We start from the raw sequence: 20,954 nt of genomic DNA on the forward strand, positions 1-20,954 counted from the left end.
CAAGGCCTCCTCCACAGGCTGCAACCAAACAGGGCCCACGGGAGTTCGGTCTGTTTATTGCCTGGGATTTAATTTCCTCTCTGGGCCCTGGTTTTGGGGCCTCGGTTTAACATGTTCCTGTTCGATTGTAATCGTTGTGATTTAACCAGGTTAAAGCCTGGGGCTTAAAGTAGCCCGACCTGCAGTGTTATCCAAACACGTTAATCCAGTGTGAGACAAACAGGGGCCGAGAGGAGATTAACGTCGGAAACATGAACTCCTGTTCGGGCTACGAGGGTTTGCGATAATTTCAAAATGATGCTTGTGTTTCGGGGAGATGGGACAACTTTGAGGGGACAAAGCGGCCAATTGAGGTGTTTTGATTGAGTAAATGAGGAGAATCTGTTTCCATTGACAGGGGGTCGGTTACCAGAGGGCACAGATTCAGAATAATTGTCAAAAGAGCCAGAGGTGACATGAGGAAGGATTATTTTTATTATGCAGCGAGTTGTAATGATCTGCAATTCACTGCCTGAAAGGGAGGTGGAAGCAGATTCAATAGTAACTTTCAAAAGGGAATTAGATAATTACTAGAAAAGGAAAAATGTGTTAGACACGGGGAAATATCAGGGTAATGGGACTGTCTGGTTAGCTTTTTAAAGAGTCGACACCGGCACGATGGGCCGAATGGCTTCCTTTCGTGATAGATCATTCTGTGATCTTGCGGCGGGTTCACGTCGGCTATTTTGAGGCAGGTGCATGGCGGCCATTTTGCGTTGCATGTCGGGAGGCCATTTTGTGGGGACCCAGCTGAACTCTTTTGCTCACAGTCGGTGTAAACTGAATATCCAGCCTCCCGAGTAAGACCTCCCGCCCCGCTCTACCCGCCACCACACGCACGACTCACGCGATCAAACAGTCACGTCTGCGATGCCGCTTGGAGGAGGAGAGATGTAATTTCAAGGATCCGATATTCAATATTTTAAAACACGAACACCGTTAAAAAAATATAACCAGACCAGGCCTGAGCTGAAGTAAGCGGTGGAGTTTTATTAACACAGCACACAGACAACTTACATTTATATTGCACCTTTATAGTAGTAAAACGTCACAGGGCACTTCACAGGAGCGATTCATGTGACACTGATCCACACAAGGAGGTATTAGGACAGATGACCAAAAGCTTGGGCAAAGAAGAAGCATTTAAAGGGGGAGAGAGGCAGCGGGATTTAGGGAGGGAATTCCAGAGATTAGGGCGAAAGCAGCTCAAGGCAAGGCCGCCAATGGTGGAGCAATGGCAGTTGGGGATGTGCAAGAGGCCAGAATTGGAGAAGGGCAGAGATTTTGGGGGTTGTAGGGTCATTATTACAGAGTCCGACTCCTCACTGGGAGGGACACCCAATGTTCATAGGGACAATAGTTACCCTGGATATTTCCTGTTTGAACATTGACCCAGTGTCCAAATGCAGACCAGACTGGTCCCAACCTGGGCCCGTCCTGTCTGTACATTGACACAGTGTCCCACTGCAGCCCAGACTGAGACCCACCCTGGGCCCTGCCCGTCTGTACATTGACCCAGTGTCCCACTGCAGCCCAGACTGACCCCCACCCTGGGCCCTTCCTGTCGGTACATTGACCCAGGATCCCACTGCAGCCCAGGCTGACCCCACCCTGGACCCCTCATGTCTGTACATTGACCCAGTGTCATGCTGCTGCCCAGACTGGCCCCAACCTGTGCCCTTCCGCTCTGTACATTGACCCACTGTCTGACTGCAGCCCAGACTGAGCCCCACCCTGGGCCCATCCTCTCTGTACACTGACCCAGTGTCCCACTACCGCCCAGACTGAGCCCCACCCTGGGCCCTTCCTGTCGGTACATTGACCCAGGATCCCACTGCAGCCCAGGCTGACCCCACCCTGGACCCCTCATGTCTGTACATTGACCCAGTGTCATGCTGCTGCCCAGACTGGCCCCAACCTGGGCCCTTCCTGTCTGTACATTGACCCAGTGTCCCACTGCAGCCCAGACTCTGACCCACCCTGGGCCCTTCCTGTCTGTACATTGACCCAGTGTCTCACTGCAGCCCAGACTGAGCCCCACCCTGGGCCCTTCCTGTCTGTACATTGACCCAGTGTCCCACTGCAGCCCAGACTGAGCCCCACCCTGGACCCTTCCTGTCTGTACATTGACCCAGTCTCCCACTGCAGCCCAGACTGAGCCCCACCCTGGGCCCTTCCTGTCTGTACATTGACCCAGTGTCCCACTGCAGCCCAGACTGAGCCCCACCCTGGGCCTTTCCTGTCTGTACATTGACCCAGTGTCCCACTGCAGCCCTGACTGAGCCGCACCCTGGGCCCTTCCTGTCTGTACATTGACCCAGTCTCCCACTGCAGCCCAGACTGAGCCCCACCCTGGGCCCTACCTGTCTGTACATTGAACCAGTGTCCCACTTCAGCCCAGACTGAGCCCCACCCTGGGCCCTTTCTCTCTTCACATTGACCCAGTGTCCCACTGCAGCCCAGACTTAGCCCCACCCTGGGCCTTTCCTGTCTGCACTTTGAACCAGCGCCTCATTGGTGACCATGCAGACCGGTAATGGTTATAAATTGAAATGTTCACACTCCCACACGCAGTCCGGGTCTGGATTCCTGCAGTGACTTCAGGTGCTTCTTTCCGTTTAAACTGAACTGATTCGCCCCCAGCCTGAAACAGATGAAAGATTAAACAGGAAATAAACAGATTGAACAACAGTGGAAATAATAGGGAGACTGGGGTAAATATTTCAATAATAATTACAGACGAATATTACACATAAAAGGGACTGAATCCCATTGATATTTTATTTATTACATTAAACGTAACACAAACACTCACCAGATCCACTCCAGACGCCTACAGGTCAGTATGAGAGAGCGGAGAGCGGGGACAGATCGGTCTGTGAAGGAGTTTGATTCCAGGTTCAGACCCGTCAGTGACCGGTTTGCACTGAGAGCGGAGACGAGATCCTCGGTACAGAAATCTGTGAGACCGACACCATCCAGACTGGGGATCAGAGAGAGAGAAATAACAGGAATCAGGGTAAATCCCCGTTGTTTTTTAATAACACTATTACTGATACTAATAATGTACAGTGTTTATTAATAACACGATTACTGATAATAAACACTGTACATTATTATCAGTAACAACAGTATTACTGATACTAATAATAATGTTCAGTATTAGACATCCAGTTATTATAAACACAATCTCACATAGTCTGATACTTACCCCAGTTTCTGTATTTTACAGTCCGGGTTCCTCAGAGCCGCAGAGAGTCGTTTCACTCCTGAATCTCCCAGTTTATTGTAACTCAGGTGCAGAACCGTCAGTGACCGGTTTGTTCTGAGAGCGGAGGAGAGATCCTCGGTACAAGAATCTGTGAGATCGTTATCCTTTAACCTGGAGATCAGAGAGAGAGAGAGGATCAGAGATAACAGGAATCGGATTACATTCCCAGTATTTATTTGTATTATTATTACTCATACTGACATTAATATACAGTGTTAGACATCCAGTTATTATAAACATAATCTCACACTGTCTGATACTTACCACGTTTCCTGTATTTTGCAGTCCGGGTTCCTCAGAGCCGCAGACAGTAGTTTCACTCCTGAATCTTCCAGATTATTGCTCCCCAGTCTAAACACAAACAGACAGAGAGTGAGAAACAAATTGAATCCAATCCCCGATCTAACACAATTTCTCTCTGATGTTACAGGAAACACTGAAAAATCTTCAGGAAATTAACAACCAGATTTCCCTGTCACCGACAATGAATCTCACTCTGTCCATCGCCTCATATATTCAGGGATTGTCAGTAAAAGTATTAATTAAATAAAGTGCGCTCTGTGTGAAGCCTTTAAATCCAACAGGTTTTGGGTTATTACCCAGGAGTACAGACACACACCGGCCAAAGATCGGGCCTCACACACAGCGGGAGGCTCCTGGGTTAACCAGTGGCAGTAAACCCGGGAATTTCCCATAATCTGCCCCCTGATGATCAGAATACCCCTCCTGGAGGTCAGTGACCGGCCCTGTCAAGTTTGGGGAAACTTGTCTCATTTCTGCTGCTTCATGAATCCAATATTTTATCGTAAGGCGATGATTTTCCCCGAATTAAATGATAAAGCGGTGATTACCTGTACTTATGCAGTATTATATTAATCAGTATAATATCTGGGGGTGAGTTATAATGTGGAACGGCGCTAACTATTGCTGTAAAATCCGTGGCCCAGATTTTATGTAACAAGGACAGTTTATTCTGTCCGGTTACAAGTTTTAAATGTCCCTTTACTCCTAGTTTATAGGGGAGGGGAGTCTCTCACTTTATTTCCATTAAACTGGCTCCACAGTTATTTCATGAGTAACGGGCCTGAAAGTTTTTTGTGGATTTTCTGAAGTTCCCTCCCCGAGCGGGACCTCACACATATGGGACAGATTATGGGAAATTCCCGGGTTCACTGCCCCTGGTTAACCCAGGAGTCTCCCGCTGTGTGTGGGGCCCTTCCGCTGTCCTCCTGGGTTAATACCCCAAAACCCATTATATTTCAATCTTTTTACTGGCAGATTTCAGTTCCCAAATCCCACTGAAAAGTCGGCCTGGATTCGTGAGCGAGGGGCCTCAATCCACGACCTTCTGACTCAGAGGCACGAGTGCTGCCAGCTGGGTGAAGAGATGATGGATGTATTGGAGAGTGTGAAGGGCTGTGTCATTGAGGAGTTAAGATAACGGACCGACGTCCTGCGGGGAAAGCTCAGCTCGCCCACTGGCGGTTGACTGCCCGAAAGCTGTGTTTTGCTCTTTGTTACTGAATGTTTGGTGTTTCTGCTTCCCTCTCCCACACACGTTGACAGTCCCGTGACTGTTACTTGTCCCCACACCTCGGTAAGAGGGTGGGATGCTCCAACACACAGACTGCTGCAGTTAGTGTCGGTCTACGTGCAAGTAACAATGAGAAGAGCCTCTTCAATGGACGTATCTCAGGCAGTGAGAAGAACAACTATAACTATCATTTATTGCAATTAAATTATCAGACTCTTTCAGTGACCTGTATTTACTGATCCGATAAAGACTGTAAAATCCCGACTTGTTCACAAGGATTAATTTTAGGATCTCCAGTCCTTAGGGAATTACTAACCGATCCTCTTACCATTTTTCATATTTGTGTTGAATCTGCTTCTCTCTGGTTTAACTGGACTGTGTGTTGCCCTTCATTACGGAGCAACAATACAATCAGTGACTGTTCTACAATTGGCCCAACAGTTAGAGACAAATGAACAGTCACCTCAACACCTGGCATTTGTGTAGTACGGGTCCCAGCCGCTGGAGTCCTTCACAAAGAATGGAGCACTCCTCCAGATTGAGTTCTTTTATTGTGTGACAGATTCCAATGACATGAGACAGGACCGCACAGTCAATCGGGGTCAGTCGCAATTCACTAAATATAAGTATTTCCACAGATCCCACTGTGACCCGAGCCAGTGTTTTATTCTGAGACTCAAACAGGTAGTGGAAAGTGTTCAGGAGGTCCCTTTTCCCAGTTTGACTCGCTGTCTTTCCAATCTGTCCTTCAACCTTCTCCTTCACCCAGTCAATCACTCTACAGATTGTTTGATGAAGAAATGGACCCAGAAACTCCTCCAGTGGCCGAGCTGACTGTGAGGAGGAGAGACCAACAACAAAACGGAGAAATATCTCAAATCGCCCATCTTCCTTGCTGTGGGCTTCACGGAGGAGTTTCCGGATGTCCCCTGGATCTGGAGTCAGGAATTGTGCGAGTGCGGCTACAAACTCTTGGATGGTGAGGTGCGGGAATGTGTAAACCACACTCTGGGCAGAATCATCTCTCTCCAAAAGTTCCATCATGAACCCAGACAGGAACTGGGAAGGTTGCAGATTGTACTTGATCAAATCTCCATTTCTAAACACAATCTTCTTGTCGGAGACTCCAGTGAAGGCCATCTCACCGATCTTCAGTAACACATCACGGGGAGATTCAATCTCTCGGCCATGATTTTTCAGAATGTTGTAAATATAAAAGGAATATAGTTGGGTGATGGTCTTGGGAACTCGCTGCTGTTTCCTGTCTCTTTGTGTGAAGAAGGGACCCAGTGACAGACCGAGGATCCAGCAGTAGGAAGGGTTGTAACACATGGTGTACAGGATCTCGTTCTCCTCCACATGTTTGAAAACAGCTGCTGCCACCGCCTGATCTTCAAACAACTTGTTGAAATATTCCTTCCGTTCTTCACCAACAAATCCCAGGATTTCAGCCCAGACTCTGATCTCAGCCTTTTCCAATAAATGTAATGCAGTGGGGCGGCTGGTCACTAGCACTGAACATCCAGGGAGCAGCTTGTGCTGTATTAAACTGTACACAATGTCAGACACTTCACACCAGTCTTCAGGATCTGTGCACATGTACTGAGGTTCTGTATTTCTCCGATTGTCAGCAAAATCGATACTGTCCTTGAATTCATCTAAACCATCGAATATAAACAGTAATCCCTCTGGGTTCTTCCAGAGCTCTCCCAAAATATTCCCAAAGTAAGGATACAGATCCAGTATCAGATTCCTCAGGTTTATTCTACAGTTAATCGCGTTCAAATGCCGGAATTTAAAACTGAAAACAAATTGAAAGTGTGGGTATATTTTCCCAGTGGCCCAGTCATAAACAATCTTTTGTACCATTGTTGTTTTTCCAATCCCCGCGACTCCGCTCACTGCTGCAGAACTCCCAGAACTGGATCGCTGGAAGAAACTCTTCATTTTCTGGAACAAACTGCCTCTCTGGGAAAAACAGTTCTGGAACAGTTGATCAGTTCGGATTTTTTCCAGTTCTCTCCGGAGATGTTTCTTTCTCCACTCTTCATGGTCTCGGCCTCTTGCCAGCAGTTCATGTTCTACAAGTGTCCGATCTCGAACAGTAGAAATAACCGTTAGCTCAGTGTACAGAGTGACCAGCTGGAAAATCTTAACCTTTTCCTTTATTAGGATCGTGTTCACTCTCAATGTTTCAGTTTGGACCCGGAGTGTTTCCTTGTGCTTCTGTTGAATATCTTCAATGAGAACAGACAGAAAGTGGTTCTCAATGTTAGTTATTTTGAAAAAAGTAACAACTTCTCATTATCACTTTACTCGTCAGTGTTATTTCGTCAGACCTTGGGCAAGTTATCTTGATTATTGTGGGCACTGGGAGAGAGACAGGCTGTGAATGGACAGAAGTCCCACCGTTATTGTATCAGACCTCGTGCATGTTATCTGCGATATTGTGTGTCGTGGGAGAGGGAGAGACTCTGAATTGACAGAAGTTCCACTGTTATTGTATCAGGTCTAGGGCAGGTTATCTGGGATACTGTGTGTACTGAATAGACTGAAATGGGCAGAAATCTATTGTTTAACCTCAGTTGTGGGGAAGCTTTTAGAAATGATAATCCGGGACAAAATTAATATTCACTTTATCAAGTGTGGATTAGTTAAGTAAAGCCAGCACCGATTTGTTAAAGGCAAATCGTGTTTAACTATCTTGATTGAGTTTTTAAATGAGGTGACAGATAGCGTTGAGGAGTGCAATACGATTGATGTTGATATGGACTTTCAAAAGGCGTTTTATAAAGTGTCGCAAAATAGGCTTATTAGCAAATTTGAAAGCCATGGAATAAAAGGGGCAGTGGCGGCATGGATACGAAATTGGCTCAGTGACAGGAAACAGAGAGTCGTGGTGAACGGTTGTTTTTTGGACTGGAGGAAGGTATACAGTGGTGTTCCCCAAGAGTCGGTACTAGGACCACTGCTTGTTTTGCTATATATTAATGACTTGGATCTGGGTGACGCAAAACGTGAAAGTGCAGTAAACAGTGAGGAGGATAGTGATAGACTTCAATAGGACATAGACAGGCTGGTGGAATGGGCGGACATATGCAGATACAATTTAACGCAGAGAAGTGCGAAGTGAAACATTTTGGCAGGAAGAATGAGGAGAGGCAATATAAACTAAATGGTATAATTCTAAAGGGGGTGTAGGAACAGAGAGACCTGGGGGTGTATGTTCACAAATTTTTGAAGGTGACAGGACAAGTTGAGAAAGCAGTTTAAAAAGCATACGGGATACTTGGCTTGAAAAATAGATGCATCGACTACAAAAACAAGGAAGTGATGATGAAGCTTTATAATTCCCTGGTTTGGCCACAACTGGAGTATTGTGTCCAATTCTGGACACCGCACTTTCGGAAGGATGTGAAGGCCTTAGAGATGATGCAGAAAAGATTTATTCGAATCGCTCCAGGGATGAGGAACTTCAGTTATGTGATTAGACTGGAGAAGCCGGGGTTGTTCCTCTTGGAGCAGAGAAGATTGAGAGGAGATTTGATAGAAGTTTTCAAATCCATGAAGGGTTTAGGTCAAGTAAATAAGGAGAAACTGTTCACATTGATCGGACGGTCGAGAACCACAGGACACAGATTGAAAGTGATTGGCAAAAGAACCAATGGCGACAGGAGAATAAACTTTTTTTAAATAGCGAGTAGTTATGGTCTGGACTGCTCTCTCTGAAAGGGTTTGTGGAAGCAGATTCAATCGTGGTTTTCGAAAAGGAATTCGATAAATACTTGAAGGAAAAGTTTTGCAGGGCTACGGGGAAATAGCAGGGGAATGTGGCGAACTGGGTAGCTCTTGCAAAGAGCCGGCAGGGGCTCGATGGGCTGAACGGACTTCTTCTGTGCTGTAAAAAAGTTATGATTCTAATGTATCAGACCGTGGGCAGGTTATCTGGGGTATTGTGGGCACTGGGAGATGGACAGATTGTGAATGGACCGAAGTTTCACTGTTATTGTATCAGACCTCCGGCAGGTTATCTGGGTATTGTGGGCACTGGGAGAGAGACAGACTGTGAATGGACAGAAGTTTCACTGTTATTGTATCAGACCTCGGGCAGGTTATCTGGGATATTTTGGGCACTGGGAGAGGGACAGACTGTGAATGGACCGAAGTTCCACTGTTATTGTATCAGACCTCTGGCAGGTTATCTGGGATATTGTGAGCACTGGGAGAGGGACAAACTGTGAATGAACAGAAGTTTCAATGTTATTTTATCAAACCTATACTTCTTTAGTCACCTGATCACAGGTAAATATTACTGACATTCTGAAGGTACAGGGGGGATTAAAAAAGACAATTTAAGGTATTAGGAGTTTAGGTTGAGGGAATGGTGAGATGGTTTGATGTATCTTGTTTGTGTAAGAGACTTCGGTATTGAATCATTTCAACGTAATTCACAACTTTAATGCAGGAAAAAGGATCACACTCACGAAAATAATTAGAGACGGAGAAAATTTAAAGTCAGAAATAAGAAGAGAAATCAGGGTAATTTTCTCAGAGAGCGGGGGACACAGTTACCAGGGAAACACACTGAAGGGGCAGTGTAAGTGGGGTTAAAAGACAATTGAACGTGTTTCTGTGGATACACTGAGAGGAGGAGTAGGTGGGGCCATCTCTCTAAAAGAGGCAGGCTTATTTGGGCCAAATGACCTTTTCCTGTCTCTAATCATTCTCCCGTTATATTGTGTTTCAGAAATTGTGAACAATATTTCAGCAGCTTTGCACCTATATTTAATGTGTTTTTATAACAGTCCTTTCATAGAATTAGAATTAGAACTACTGCCCACATCACTCAGTGTAATGTTAGAGCAGAAAACATTCACAGTTCATATCAACTGTTCTCCCAATAATTATACTCTGTTGTTTCATTTTGGTCTGAATTTCCTACAATGCAGGATTGGGAAATTACAAATCTGTTTCCATCAGTCATTCCATTGGGTCTAAAAAGACCCTGAGTTAAATGACGATTCTTTGAGTGGAATAAGTTCTCTCTTTCACTGCCATCAGTCATTCCATTGGGTCCAAAGAGACCCTGAGTTAAATGACTATTCTTTGAGTGGAATAAGTTCTCTTTTTCACTGCCATCAGTCATTCCATTGGGTCTAAAAAGACCCTGAGTTAAAGGACTATTCTTTGAGTGGAATAAGTTCACTCTTTCACTGCCATTAGGAAGCCAGCCCAGAACTTCCGAATTATCCTGAATATTGTCTTTCCCTCACATTACTCCACGGATTAATGATCTATTGTGTTAACATCTGAACATCTTCTCAGATCAGATCGAACACCGACGTCTCATTCTGTGCTGTGTAATGAAAATATTTTAATATTTTGCATTTCTCCACCTCTTTCCCTACCGTTGATGGTGGGCCAGATTTCTAGAGTAGTCGGTCAACCTTAAAGTCTGGCTTAAGGCACTGCTCATTAATTCTGAGCCCAGAGCTTCTATGTGCCTCATAGGAGTTGTGTGTGGGGATTCACGGTGTATCAGGATCCCACCAGGTGTGCATGGGGATTCACAGTGTATCAGGATCATGCCAGGTGTGTATGGGTATTCACAGTGTATCAGGATCCTGCCAGGTGTGTGGGGATTTAACAAGTGCTGGCGATCATCAGCTGGATTAAGTGAAATAATGCAACCTCCGCATATTCCTAACGAGGTTTCATTTCTGTTCCCTCCACCCTATGAATTTCTGATTCCCAGATTCTGACAATCTCTAAACAAAAGTCTACAGTCAAACATTCTGATTTTCAGAAGTGAAATAAACGGTTTGAAATCTCCATTTCATCACTTACCTTTCAGGTGACTGGGTATTTCAGATAAACCTCGTCCGATGTTCATATAATCAAATGGATCAGGACCTGTTTAAATCAATGAGCTTTCGTGAAATCTGATCTGTGTAATATTAAAGTAAATTCTGCAGTTTTTCAATCTGAAATTGAATTCAGTGTGTGATTTTACCGTACCAAGTTCCTGCATCTCTTTCAGTATTTTGTCCAACTTTGGTACCGCATGGTGCATTTTCACAAAGGATTCCCAATTCACCCTTCGGGCCCGAGAGCCTTTCTCCATCACCAGATTTAGGAGAAGTTTGGAACTGTCCGCCCTGTTTCCCTTCTCCACGAGATCAACGACTTTCTGTAAAGAACAATAATTAATATATTGGTCTCTCCTTTTCCCAGTCCCACTGAAACTGTTTCCTTTTTTTTTCAGTCCACAGAAAAGTTATACCCGAAGCGTTCCTCTATCCTTTGTGCAAGCACTGACCGATCCACTGGGTATTTTCCTCTCATCGTATCATTGTTTCAGATTTACTGTATTTTCAGTTTGATCCATTTATTTCCTATTTGGCCTGTTTCTGTTCTGTAACATTGTTTGATTCTAAGATCTCATATCCTGTTAGTTCCCTGATGTTTAAATAATCCAAACTCATTCTGTTTCCAGCCCACTTACCCGATGTTCCTGTCCACTGAAATTCCACTCGTATGTTAACAACGAGCTGACTCCGTCCACCACTTCTTCAATCGCCTGTTCCAGTCTGTCCCGGTAGAATTTCGTCAACTGGAACAGGTGATAGTCGTCGCACTTTGTCAGGAACTCAGTGATTGCAGTGTTCGGATCTGTGAGCAAAAATGTAGAAAACTAAACACATTATCGACTTTCTATCCGGGCGGTTACATTTCCTCTTATAACAAACGGCTAAAGCCTCCTGTGAGCCACATTATCAAACACCTTCTGAAAACCCAGAGACACCGCATGTGATACATTCCATCGACCTATATAGTCACCTCTCAACAAAGCTGCATCAGATTTGTCAAATACAGCTTGTCTGCAGCGAATCATTTCCAGCCTCCCCTGATCATCCCCTGCATCTCGAAACGTTCACGAATTCGATCTGGAATTACAGATTCTAGGAGTTTGCCCACTACTGACGGAGACTAATTGGTCTCCAGTTACCCGTTGACCCTCTCTCCCTATTTTAGCAGAGACATTACTTGGGCTCCTTCAGTCCACCTGGATATTTTTGATAACAAGCGAGGATTGAGAAATTGGGGTCAGAATCCCTCCTATCGCCTCTTTGACTTCCTTTAACAGCCTCGGGTGTGTTATCTCTGGGCCAGTGATTTATCCACCTCGGCGATGTTTCTCAGATCCAAATCCTTCTCTTTACCTCTCTGTTCTCCTTTTGGAATATCCTTGAAACCTACCTCTTTGACCAAGCTTTCCGTCACCAGTTCGAACATCTCCTTATTTGACTCTGTGTCAAATTTTGTTTGATAATCGCTCCTGTGAGGCCCCTTGGGTAGATTTACTATATTAAAGGCGCTATATAAATGTAAGTTGTTATTGTTCTAGCTCTGTCATAGAAGCTTTATTAATACTGGCGACCAGAGGTATTTTTCTTTCTCCTCAAAATGTGATAACCAAGAACGTTTTGCTCTGAGTCCTGTGAAAAATCAGGCCCTGTCTTACAGATACTAGATCACATCTCTGATGATTCTGATTTTCCAAATGTGTTTGGAGTGATTTGTATATTTAGAGATAAAACTCAACCATAACTCCGATTTTTTGGAATGTTGACCCGTTTCCGTTTATTGTTTTTTTTAATACCAAGTGAATTTATCTCTCAATACTTCAAAACCACCTTCCTTTTTACCTGCCAATAACTTTTCATTATTTCATAAATCTTCTGCTCCTGCTCCAACAGTTTTATGAATTCCGTTCTCTCATCTCAGACCCGGATATTTCCCACCCTCCAGTCATATCAGCTGAAACCCTCCCACTGCTCCATTCACCCAGTCTGTAAAGCCATTGTTGTTCGATTCAGACCGTGACCGTCCCTTCCCTTCTCCCTGAACTCACCCTCGTGCCCCGAGACCGTGAACCCTTCCCTCCTGCTCCATTCACCCAGTCTGTAAAACCAATGGTGGTCGGTTCATATCGTGTCCGTCCCTTCCCTTCTCCCTAAACTCACTCTATTCGCCAAGACCGTGAACCCTTCCCTCCTGCTCCATTCACCCAGTCTGTAAAACCATTGTTCTTGATCGGTTCAGATCGGGACCTGCTCAGGGCTGCAGAAGAGCCTGTCTATTCCCTGACTATGGAATATCCCATCACTATCACTCACCTATTCCTGTGTCCCACCTGCCTCTCACCCCCGCCCCACTCGGGGTGTCCCCCTGCTCCCTGGCCTCACACTGTTACTCAGGAAGACCATCCTCTGAGTCACTGTCTCTGTCCACCTTACAGTCCCCACCATCAGGTATCAATTGGACAGTTCCAGTACTCAGGAGATCCCTACACCTGTGACTGCACTATGCCTCTAGATGGTCACTCACTTCCCTCTATCTACACGGTATCTGTACTGTTACATCTTCCTGTGTGAACTGCAGGTTCTTGTTCCTGATCTGGACCCTTTGTCAGGACGGAAATTGTATTGTGAAGAATTTTCTGAACGTACCTGTGTACATTCTCATTTTTGTTGAAGATGTTGGATCTTCTCCCCTGTTTGAACCTTCAGCCATGGTGGTGACAGACGTTCCCAGATTCTGATCCCCTCTAATAAATATAATATAAATAGGAGGGTTAGACGGAAATATTAAAATAAGCAGGAGAGCATTGCCTTGTTAAACATGATTCCAAGTCTCTCCTCCCCCATCAGCACAACAGCTGTTCGCTCTGGGATCGAGCATTTCCCGAGTGTTATGATCAACGCTCCACATCAGGTGTGACATGGACAGCTGCCCAGTGAAGTCCAGTGAGTCCCGCTGATCTCCACAACCCAGTTCCAGACGGGAACCCATCGGCAGAGACTCTGAACTGGGAGCGTCCCTTGGTAAGATTTACTCACACAGTACAGGCCAGAACCAGCCTTATTCCTGAGGCAGTGAATATTCTGGAGGGAAATCTGGAGCGGGGTGATCATTGATGGATTAAATGACCCTTCACTCGGTTTAACACAGTCTGAGGCAATTGTGTTATTTTTATTCACAAATTGTGTTGAATATTTTTGATTTGTTGAGTTTCGTCATTAAATTCAGATACTTTATGAATATGATATCTATCCTCATACACAATATATAGCTGGGTGGGATTCCTCTGGTGCCTTTGGGCAGTGAAAGTGTCCGTGTGTTCATGGAGAGGTGTCCTGGTTGGTGTTTCTACTGGAATATATTTACCACATCCCCATGGTGTCAGCACCTGACAATCACTGTAGGAGGTGAGGAGATTTACCACTGTTCTAATATTAACACGAATGAGCACTGTCGGAGGTGAGGAGATTTACCACTGTTCTAATATTAACACTAATGAAAACTGTAGGAAGTGAGGAGATTTACCACTGTTCTAACATTAACACTAATAAGCACTGTAGGAGGTGAGGAGATTTACCACTGTTCTAATATTAACACTAATGAGCACTGTAGGAAGTCAGGAGATTTACCACTGTTCTAATATTAACACTAATAAGCACTGTTGGAGGTGAGGAGATTTACCACTGTTCTAATATTAACACTAATGTATAATGTTATGAATCGTGTAACTTTAAACATTCAGGTGATGCACAATATTTATTTAGAGAATGTCGTTCTGGGTTTTACAGTCTCAATGTTCAAGTGGTGGATTTGACTGTTTTTATATAATCACGTTTGTGACTGGCAGTTGTATGTGTGTCTCACGAATGTGCTCCCAATCAAACTATCAGTCCCAGTGTCATTTCCTTTCCCCACTGTGGAAATGTAAAAATGATTAAATCTCGGATCAGTAATTTCTCCAAACTATATTTGAAGTTATTCTCCGGCATTAATTTATAACCAAGTTTGAGACTTTGTAAAATTCAATTCCTGCTGTTTCACTCACACTGACACTAGTATAATAAACACACAACAGCAACAACTTGCATCACCACAGAGCCTTTAACATCGAAAAAACATCCCAAGGCGCTTCACAGATGCCGAATCAGACAGAAAATGGCCAAAATTTTGGTCAAAGAAGTGAGTTTTAGGATGGTCTTTATTGTGACACCGCACACAAAATAATCAAATGGAAGAAATTTTACAAATCTTTATTAAAATTTAAGATCTACATATCATTTTATCACCAAATTATATCGAAATGGTAATCATTTAATTCAACTGTAATTTTGAAATTCAGAAATAGATTTACTGATGGGAAATAACATTAAGTAAAACCCAGTAAGATGATTGATTTTGATAGTTGGATCTGAAATATATTTGAATTCGGTAACACTGTCTGGTACTACCTTAACACACAGCGTAATATCGATATTATGAGGGCTATCAAGGTGGGTTCATTCCGATTTGATGCTGGGGGCGGGGAGACACTGTTTTTCTGCTGGGCTCTGCCTCGGACTGGAGCCACTTCTTCGATCAAACCCCTTCACTCCAAAACACACACAAGATTCATCAGTGACTGTGTGTTTTGAGATAGAAACTGATCTCACTTCACATTTCATTGCACGGCCTCATGCTGGATAATTGTACTCGGTGATCAGACTCTCCCAGTCTCATTCTCACCATTTCGCCCCTTAACTTGTAACCTTTGTGGACCGTCAACAGGACCAGTGTTTATCTGAGTAAGTGAGACTTTCTCTTACCTTTCTCCCCAGTCCATCTATGGAAGCTCTTTGAATCGGAAGGGTTCTCTCTGGTTGCTGCTCTCACAATCCTGTGCTGATTCACCTGCTGTTGTTCCTCAGTCTACAATCCCTGTTTACTTCCAGCTGTGGGCTTTTCTCAATCACTCCGTCATTCACCGGGAGATCTAATAATGGCAGGGCAGAAAATGAGACAAACATTGACTGTGTGAAGGAGAATGTAATCTGCACTTTCCCTCTAATGTTGAATTAAAATAATAGTAATTGAAACTTAAACAATTGAACAACAAATATTTGATTGAATGAACACACTGTTTGAGGAACTCTGTTCCCACATTCCATGTCTCTTTCCCACCCCGACCACAATATGTGATCGTTTCATTCTCCAGCCCTAGTTAGAGGCAATTCCTTCTCCATGTCCCGCCCCTGGTTTTAGGATCACATTTGCTATGTGTGAATCAGTGACCATTCCTTTATATTTTCTGGCTGAACTCCATCCAGGGGCGAGACCCCCAGTTTCCAAGTGTATTTTAGTAGCATCATCGACAAACAGGGAGAGTTGATGGGACAATATCCTCAGGGATATGGTTCTACCCACAGAAGGCAGCTGTACTGCCCCAACACCGTGACTGGGAAGTGTGACTATTACAGTGAGTTCACTTCACTGAATATTTACAAAACATAACATAACATGGGACTGATTTATCACAGAAAGAAGAGATTTCCCCTGCTGTGAGTGTTACTGTTTGGACACTGCGATGAGTATAAGTCCTATTAACAACTGTGGACCGGGTTTCTAACCGTCTTGAATTGACAGTTCCTGACTCAGAGGCTGGATGTGTCTCCAGTTAGCTGCAAATTCCAAAGTTCTGGCACGTGGGGGTGGGGAAGCAACGTTTGTAACTACAAGTGAGACATTTTAATAACAATATTTAACAGTCAAATAGGTATTAACTGTAATAACAACACCTCAGTGTGGGAATGTGGTGGGAACTTTGACCATATTTAAGAGAACAAGAGAAAATAGAAGCTCTCAGCAATTAACTTGTTTCTATTTTGCTATAAATGGTCATTGATGTACAGAACTGGACGATAGATTACAACTCATTCTCATGCCTGTAATAAAATATCTCTGATTAGATAAAATCACGATCAGTAACGAAATGATTTGAAGTAGAATGTGTGAACAAATATGGCCCATTCTTAGTTTTAGGATAAATCAAATCACTATCCCCAAAAATATCAATAGTTGAATGCGTAATTGGAATTGAAAGATTTATTGGGGCCACTGTCCAAACACAATGGATATGATCGAAGGACTCACACTTCAGGGAGGGCACAGTGTCACCAATGATGACATTGTACCGTGTCTGATACAACGGGGCGGGGAGGGCACTTTGTCACCACAGGATGGCATTGTACCTTGTCTCGAACAAGGGGGCGGGGAGGGCACTTTGTCACCACAGGATGGCAGTGTACCGTGTATGGCACAATGGGGCGGGGAGGGCACCGTGTCACCACAGGATGGCAGTTTACCGTTCCTTACACAATGGGCGGGGCAGGCACTCTCGGGTACCGACCCCAAAAGATGGCAATGTACCATTTGAGATATGGAGGAGGCGTGGGTATATCAGTCAGTGATTCTTTGTGTGTTTGATAGAGAGAGATAGGGGAAGTGAACTCGTGTCTATTTCAGTGAGTGAATCTTAATGTTTGTGTGTACATGAGAGAGAGGGAGAGTGAAACAGATTTTATCAGTGAGCAACTGAGGATTGTATGAGTATGAGAGAGAGACAATGGATGCCTCTGCCTAACTGTGAGACTCTGAATGTGTGTTTATGTGATGGAGCCAGATACATTGTGCATCAGTGAACAACTGAGTGGGTGTGTGTGTGTGTGAGAGAGACAGAGAGAGAGAGAGAGAGAGAGAGAGAGGATGTGTCTGTATATCTGAGTGACTCTGAGCAGGTGTGTGTATACGTGACGGAGGGAGACACACTGTGTATCAATGTGGGACTGACTGAGTGTGTATGTGAGAGGCAGAGAGAGAGAGAGAGAGAGAGAAAATGGCTCTGTATATCTGAGTGAGTTTGTGTGTGTGAGAGGGAGACAGAGGATGCCTCTGTATATTAGCGAGTGACTTAGTGTCTGTGTGTATTTTCTGTTGGGGGAGAAGCGGCAGGATGATGAAATCTAACCTTTAACCATCAACCACTTCTAAAATCGTACACGTACTGGTATTTAACAAGTTAAATTGCCAGAAGACACATGTCCATATCAAACGTTCAATCAGACACAGCAAGGGCAGACCACATGCAAAGTGCAAAAGCGTCTTGTTCTTATTGATTAAAAGGTTGAGGAAGTGAGTTAACACAAACGGAAACCGTTCGTCTCTGTCTCTGCAAGTTTCAGCATGTTGCTGTTACTTTCTGTCACTCAGAGGCAGACATTTTGAGACCCACTCAGTTCCCCCTTCAGTTTAATGTTTACCAAAAGGTTTATTCAATTCCACTGTGTTTTGATTAAAGTCGCTCTGGGTTTCAATTCGACCCTATCATCCAACTGAGAATAATGGGGTCACCCGTATTTGGTGTTGATTGATTCTCTGCATTAGGTTTTATCTTTAATTCTGATCACCACCTGGTTTCCACCCAGAACCGTGTGTGTGACGAGAGAAAGAGGAGAGATCTGCACTAAATGAAGACATGTGTTTCCTTCGATATAATCCCCCACTCTCATCATTCTCAGTCACTCACCCAATTCGTCCATTGAAAAGACTGAAGCGACATGTGATCTGGTCCGCACGGGCCCTGTCGCCAGTCAGGACTTGGTACTCGGGGATCAGGCTGAACTCCCCGCCTTGCTCTCCTTGTCCCCAGTGAAGATTCTGGTACTCGTAGATTCGGCTAATCTCTCCGCCTTGCTCTCACTGTCCCCAGTCAGGACTCTGGTACTCGGGGATTCGGCTGATCTCTCCGCCTTGCTCTCCCTGTCCCCAGTCAGGACTCTGGTACTCGGGGATTCGGCTGATCTCCCCGCCTTGCTCTCCCCTGGACACAATCTGAGTGGAGCCCTCCAGGAAGTGTCAGCGCACATCAACCTCGCTGTCAGCTCTTCCGCTAAATGTTACTGACATATAAAAATCATGTGGGACAGAACCCGAAACCTCGCGTTGCCTTTACTCTTCCTACCAGCTGTTTCACGTGGGTTTGATGCGAGTTAAGTTTCGTATTTAGAGCTCAAATGACGTAAATGCTTCGATTTACAATCCCCCCATTGATTTGAAGCAGACAGCACAGAAGGAGGCCATTTGGCCCCTGCTGTCCGTGTTGGCTCTTTGAAAGTGGTATCCATTTAATCCCACCCCCCTGCACTTTCCCAATAGTCCTGCAAACTTTCTCCTTTACAAGTGATTAACCAATTCCATTTTGAAAGTTACTAAACAAATTTGTTCACCGCGAGCGACTGGACAGTCGGAGCATCAGTTATAGACAGAGTCATTGGGGTAGATTTTAAACACGAATCTGCTTCCACAGCCCTATCAGGCATTCGGTTCCAGATCAGAACAACTCGCTGCGTAAAGAAAATTCCACTCATCTCCAACCTGGCTTTTTTCCCAATTCTCATCAATCTGCGTCCTCTGGTAACCGACCCTCCTGCCAGTGGAAAGAGTTTCTCCCGATCTACCCGATCAAAACTCCACTATTAAATCTCCCCTTTACCTGCTCTAAGACGAACAAACCGAGCTTTGAAGTCCCTCGGGCCAGACGCAGAAAATTGCAGGATATTCGCTGGAAGTTAATGTCATTTAAGTCAATGCAAGCAGCTCAGGAATGTGGGAAATCTGAACAGTCAGCATTTTATATTAAAACAGGAAACAAGTTGGACTGTTCAAAGTAAGGGGCTCTCTGTCATGCTCCCTCTCCCACCCATCACTGATTAAAGTAAGGGGCTCTCTCATTCTACCTCAACCCCTCCCCCACCCATCACTGATTAAAGTAAGGGGCCATCTCTCATTCTCCCTCCCCCCCCTCCCACTACCCATCACTGATTAAAGTAAGGGGCCATCTCTCATTCTCCCTCTCCCACCCATCACTGATTAAAGTAAGGGGCTCTCTCTCATTCTCCCTCTCCCCCTCCCCCGCCCATCACTGATTAAAGGAAGGGGTTCTCTCTCATTCTCCCTCTCCCCCTCCCCCGCCCATCACTGATTAAAGTAAGGGGCTCTCTCTCAGACTCCCTCTCCCCCTCCTCCGCCCATCGCTGATTAAAGTAAGGGGCGCTCTCTCTCATTCTCCCGCTCCCCCATCCCCCCGCCCATCACTGATTAAAGTAAGGGGCTCTCTCTCATTCTCCTTCTCCCCCTCCCCCGCCCATCACTGATTAAAGGAAGGGGTTCTCTCTCATTCTCACTCTCCCCCTGCCCCGCCCATCACTGATTAAAGTAAGGGGCTCTCTCTCATACTCCCTCTCCCCGTCCTCCGCCCATCGCTGATTAAAGTCAGGGGCGCTCTCTCTCATTCTCCCTCTCCCCCATCCCCCCGCCCATCACTGATTAAAGTAAGGGGCTCTCACTCATTCTCCCTCTCCCCCTCCCTCGCCCATAAATGATTAAAGTATGGGCTCTCTCTCATTCTCCCTCTCCCCCGCCCATCACTGATTAAAGGAAGGGCCTCTCTCTCATTCTCCCTCTCCCCCGCCCATAACTCATTATAGTAAGGGGCTCTCTCTCATTCTCCCTCTCCCCCTCCCCCGCCCATCGCTGAAAAAAGTCAGGGGCTCTCTCTCATTCTCCCTCCCACCCTCCGCCGCCCATCGCTGATGAAAGTAAGGGGCTCTCTCTCATTCTCCCTCTCCCCCTCACCCTCCCCCGCCCGTCACTGATGACAGTAAGGGGCCATCTCTCATTCTCCCTCCCCCCCCCATCCCCCCGCCCATCACTGATTAAAGTAAGGGGCTCTCTCTCATTCTCCCTCCCCCCCTCCCCCGCCCGTCACTGATGACAGTAAGGGGCCATCTCTCATTCTCCCTCCCCCCCCATCCCCCCGCCCATCACTGATTAAAGTAAGGGGCTCTCTCTCATTCTCCCTCTCCCCCTCCCGCGCCCATCACTGATTAAAGTAAGGGGCTCTCCCTCATTCGCCCTCCCCCGCCCATCACCGATTAAAGTAAGGAGCTCTCTCTCATTCTCCCCCCTCCCCCGCCCATCACTGATTACAGTAAGGAGCTCTCTCTCATTCTCCCCCCTCCCCCGCCCATCACTGATTACAGTAAGGGGCCATCTCTCATTCTCCCTCCCCCCCCCCACATTACTGTTTAAAGTAAGGGGCTCTCTCTCATTCTCCCTCTCCCCCTCCCATCACTGATTAAAGTAAGGGGCTCTCACTCATTCCCCCTCCCCCGACCATCACTGATTAAAGTAAGGTGCTCTCTCTCATTCTCC

At 45.5% G+C, this 20,954-nt stretch overlaps 1 protein-coding gene across 3 annotated transcripts; it reads right to left on the bottom strand.

Annotated features, from left to right (window-relative positions):
* Window positions 1–1,009: 1,009 nt before the first annotated feature.
* LOC137313372 (NACHT, LRR and PYD domains-containing protein 3-like) lies at window positions 1,010–19,449 on the bottom strand. 3 transcript variants are annotated; one of them, XM_067979503.1, is made up of 11 exons: window positions 19,234–19,449; window positions 15,512–15,678; window positions 13,358–13,455; window positions 11,350–11,516; window positions 10,863–11,034; window positions 10,692–10,757; window positions 5,308–7,081; window positions 3,575–3,661; window positions 3,251–3,421; window positions 2,855–3,022; window positions 1,010–2,683 (listed from the first exon to the last, which is right to left on the bottom strand). In XM_067979503.1, the coding sequence occupies exons 2-11, from the start codon at window positions 15,526–15,528 to the stop codon at window positions 2,596–2,598; spliced, it is 2,808 nt and encodes a 935-aa protein (XP_067835604.1). In that variant the 5' UTR covers window positions 15,529–15,678; window positions 19,234–19,449; the 3' UTR covers window positions 1,010–2,595. The 3 variants fall into 3 exon arrangements, 2 of the variants coding, with proteins under 2 accessions (XP_067835604.1, XP_067835603.1); XM_067979502.1 differs by lacking the exon at window positions 19,234–19,449 and adding an exon at window positions 18,268–18,648; XR_010961034.1 differs by lacking the exons at window positions 1,010–2,683; window positions 2,855–3,022; window positions 3,251–3,421; window positions 19,234–19,449 and adding an exon at window positions 18,268–18,651 and having other exon boundaries at window positions 3,573–3,661; window positions 5,173–7,081.
* Window positions 19,450–20,954: the final 1,505 nt, after the last annotated feature.

This window comes from Heptranchias perlo, unplaced genomic scaffold (genome assembly GCF_035084215.1).
Source record: "Heptranchias perlo isolate sHepPer1 unplaced genomic scaffold, sHepPer1.hap1 HAP1_SCAFFOLD_47, whole genome shotgun sequence".
Classification (NCBI taxonomy): Eukaryota; Metazoa; Chordata; class Chondrichthyes; order Hexanchiformes; family Hexanchidae; genus Heptranchias; species Heptranchias perlo.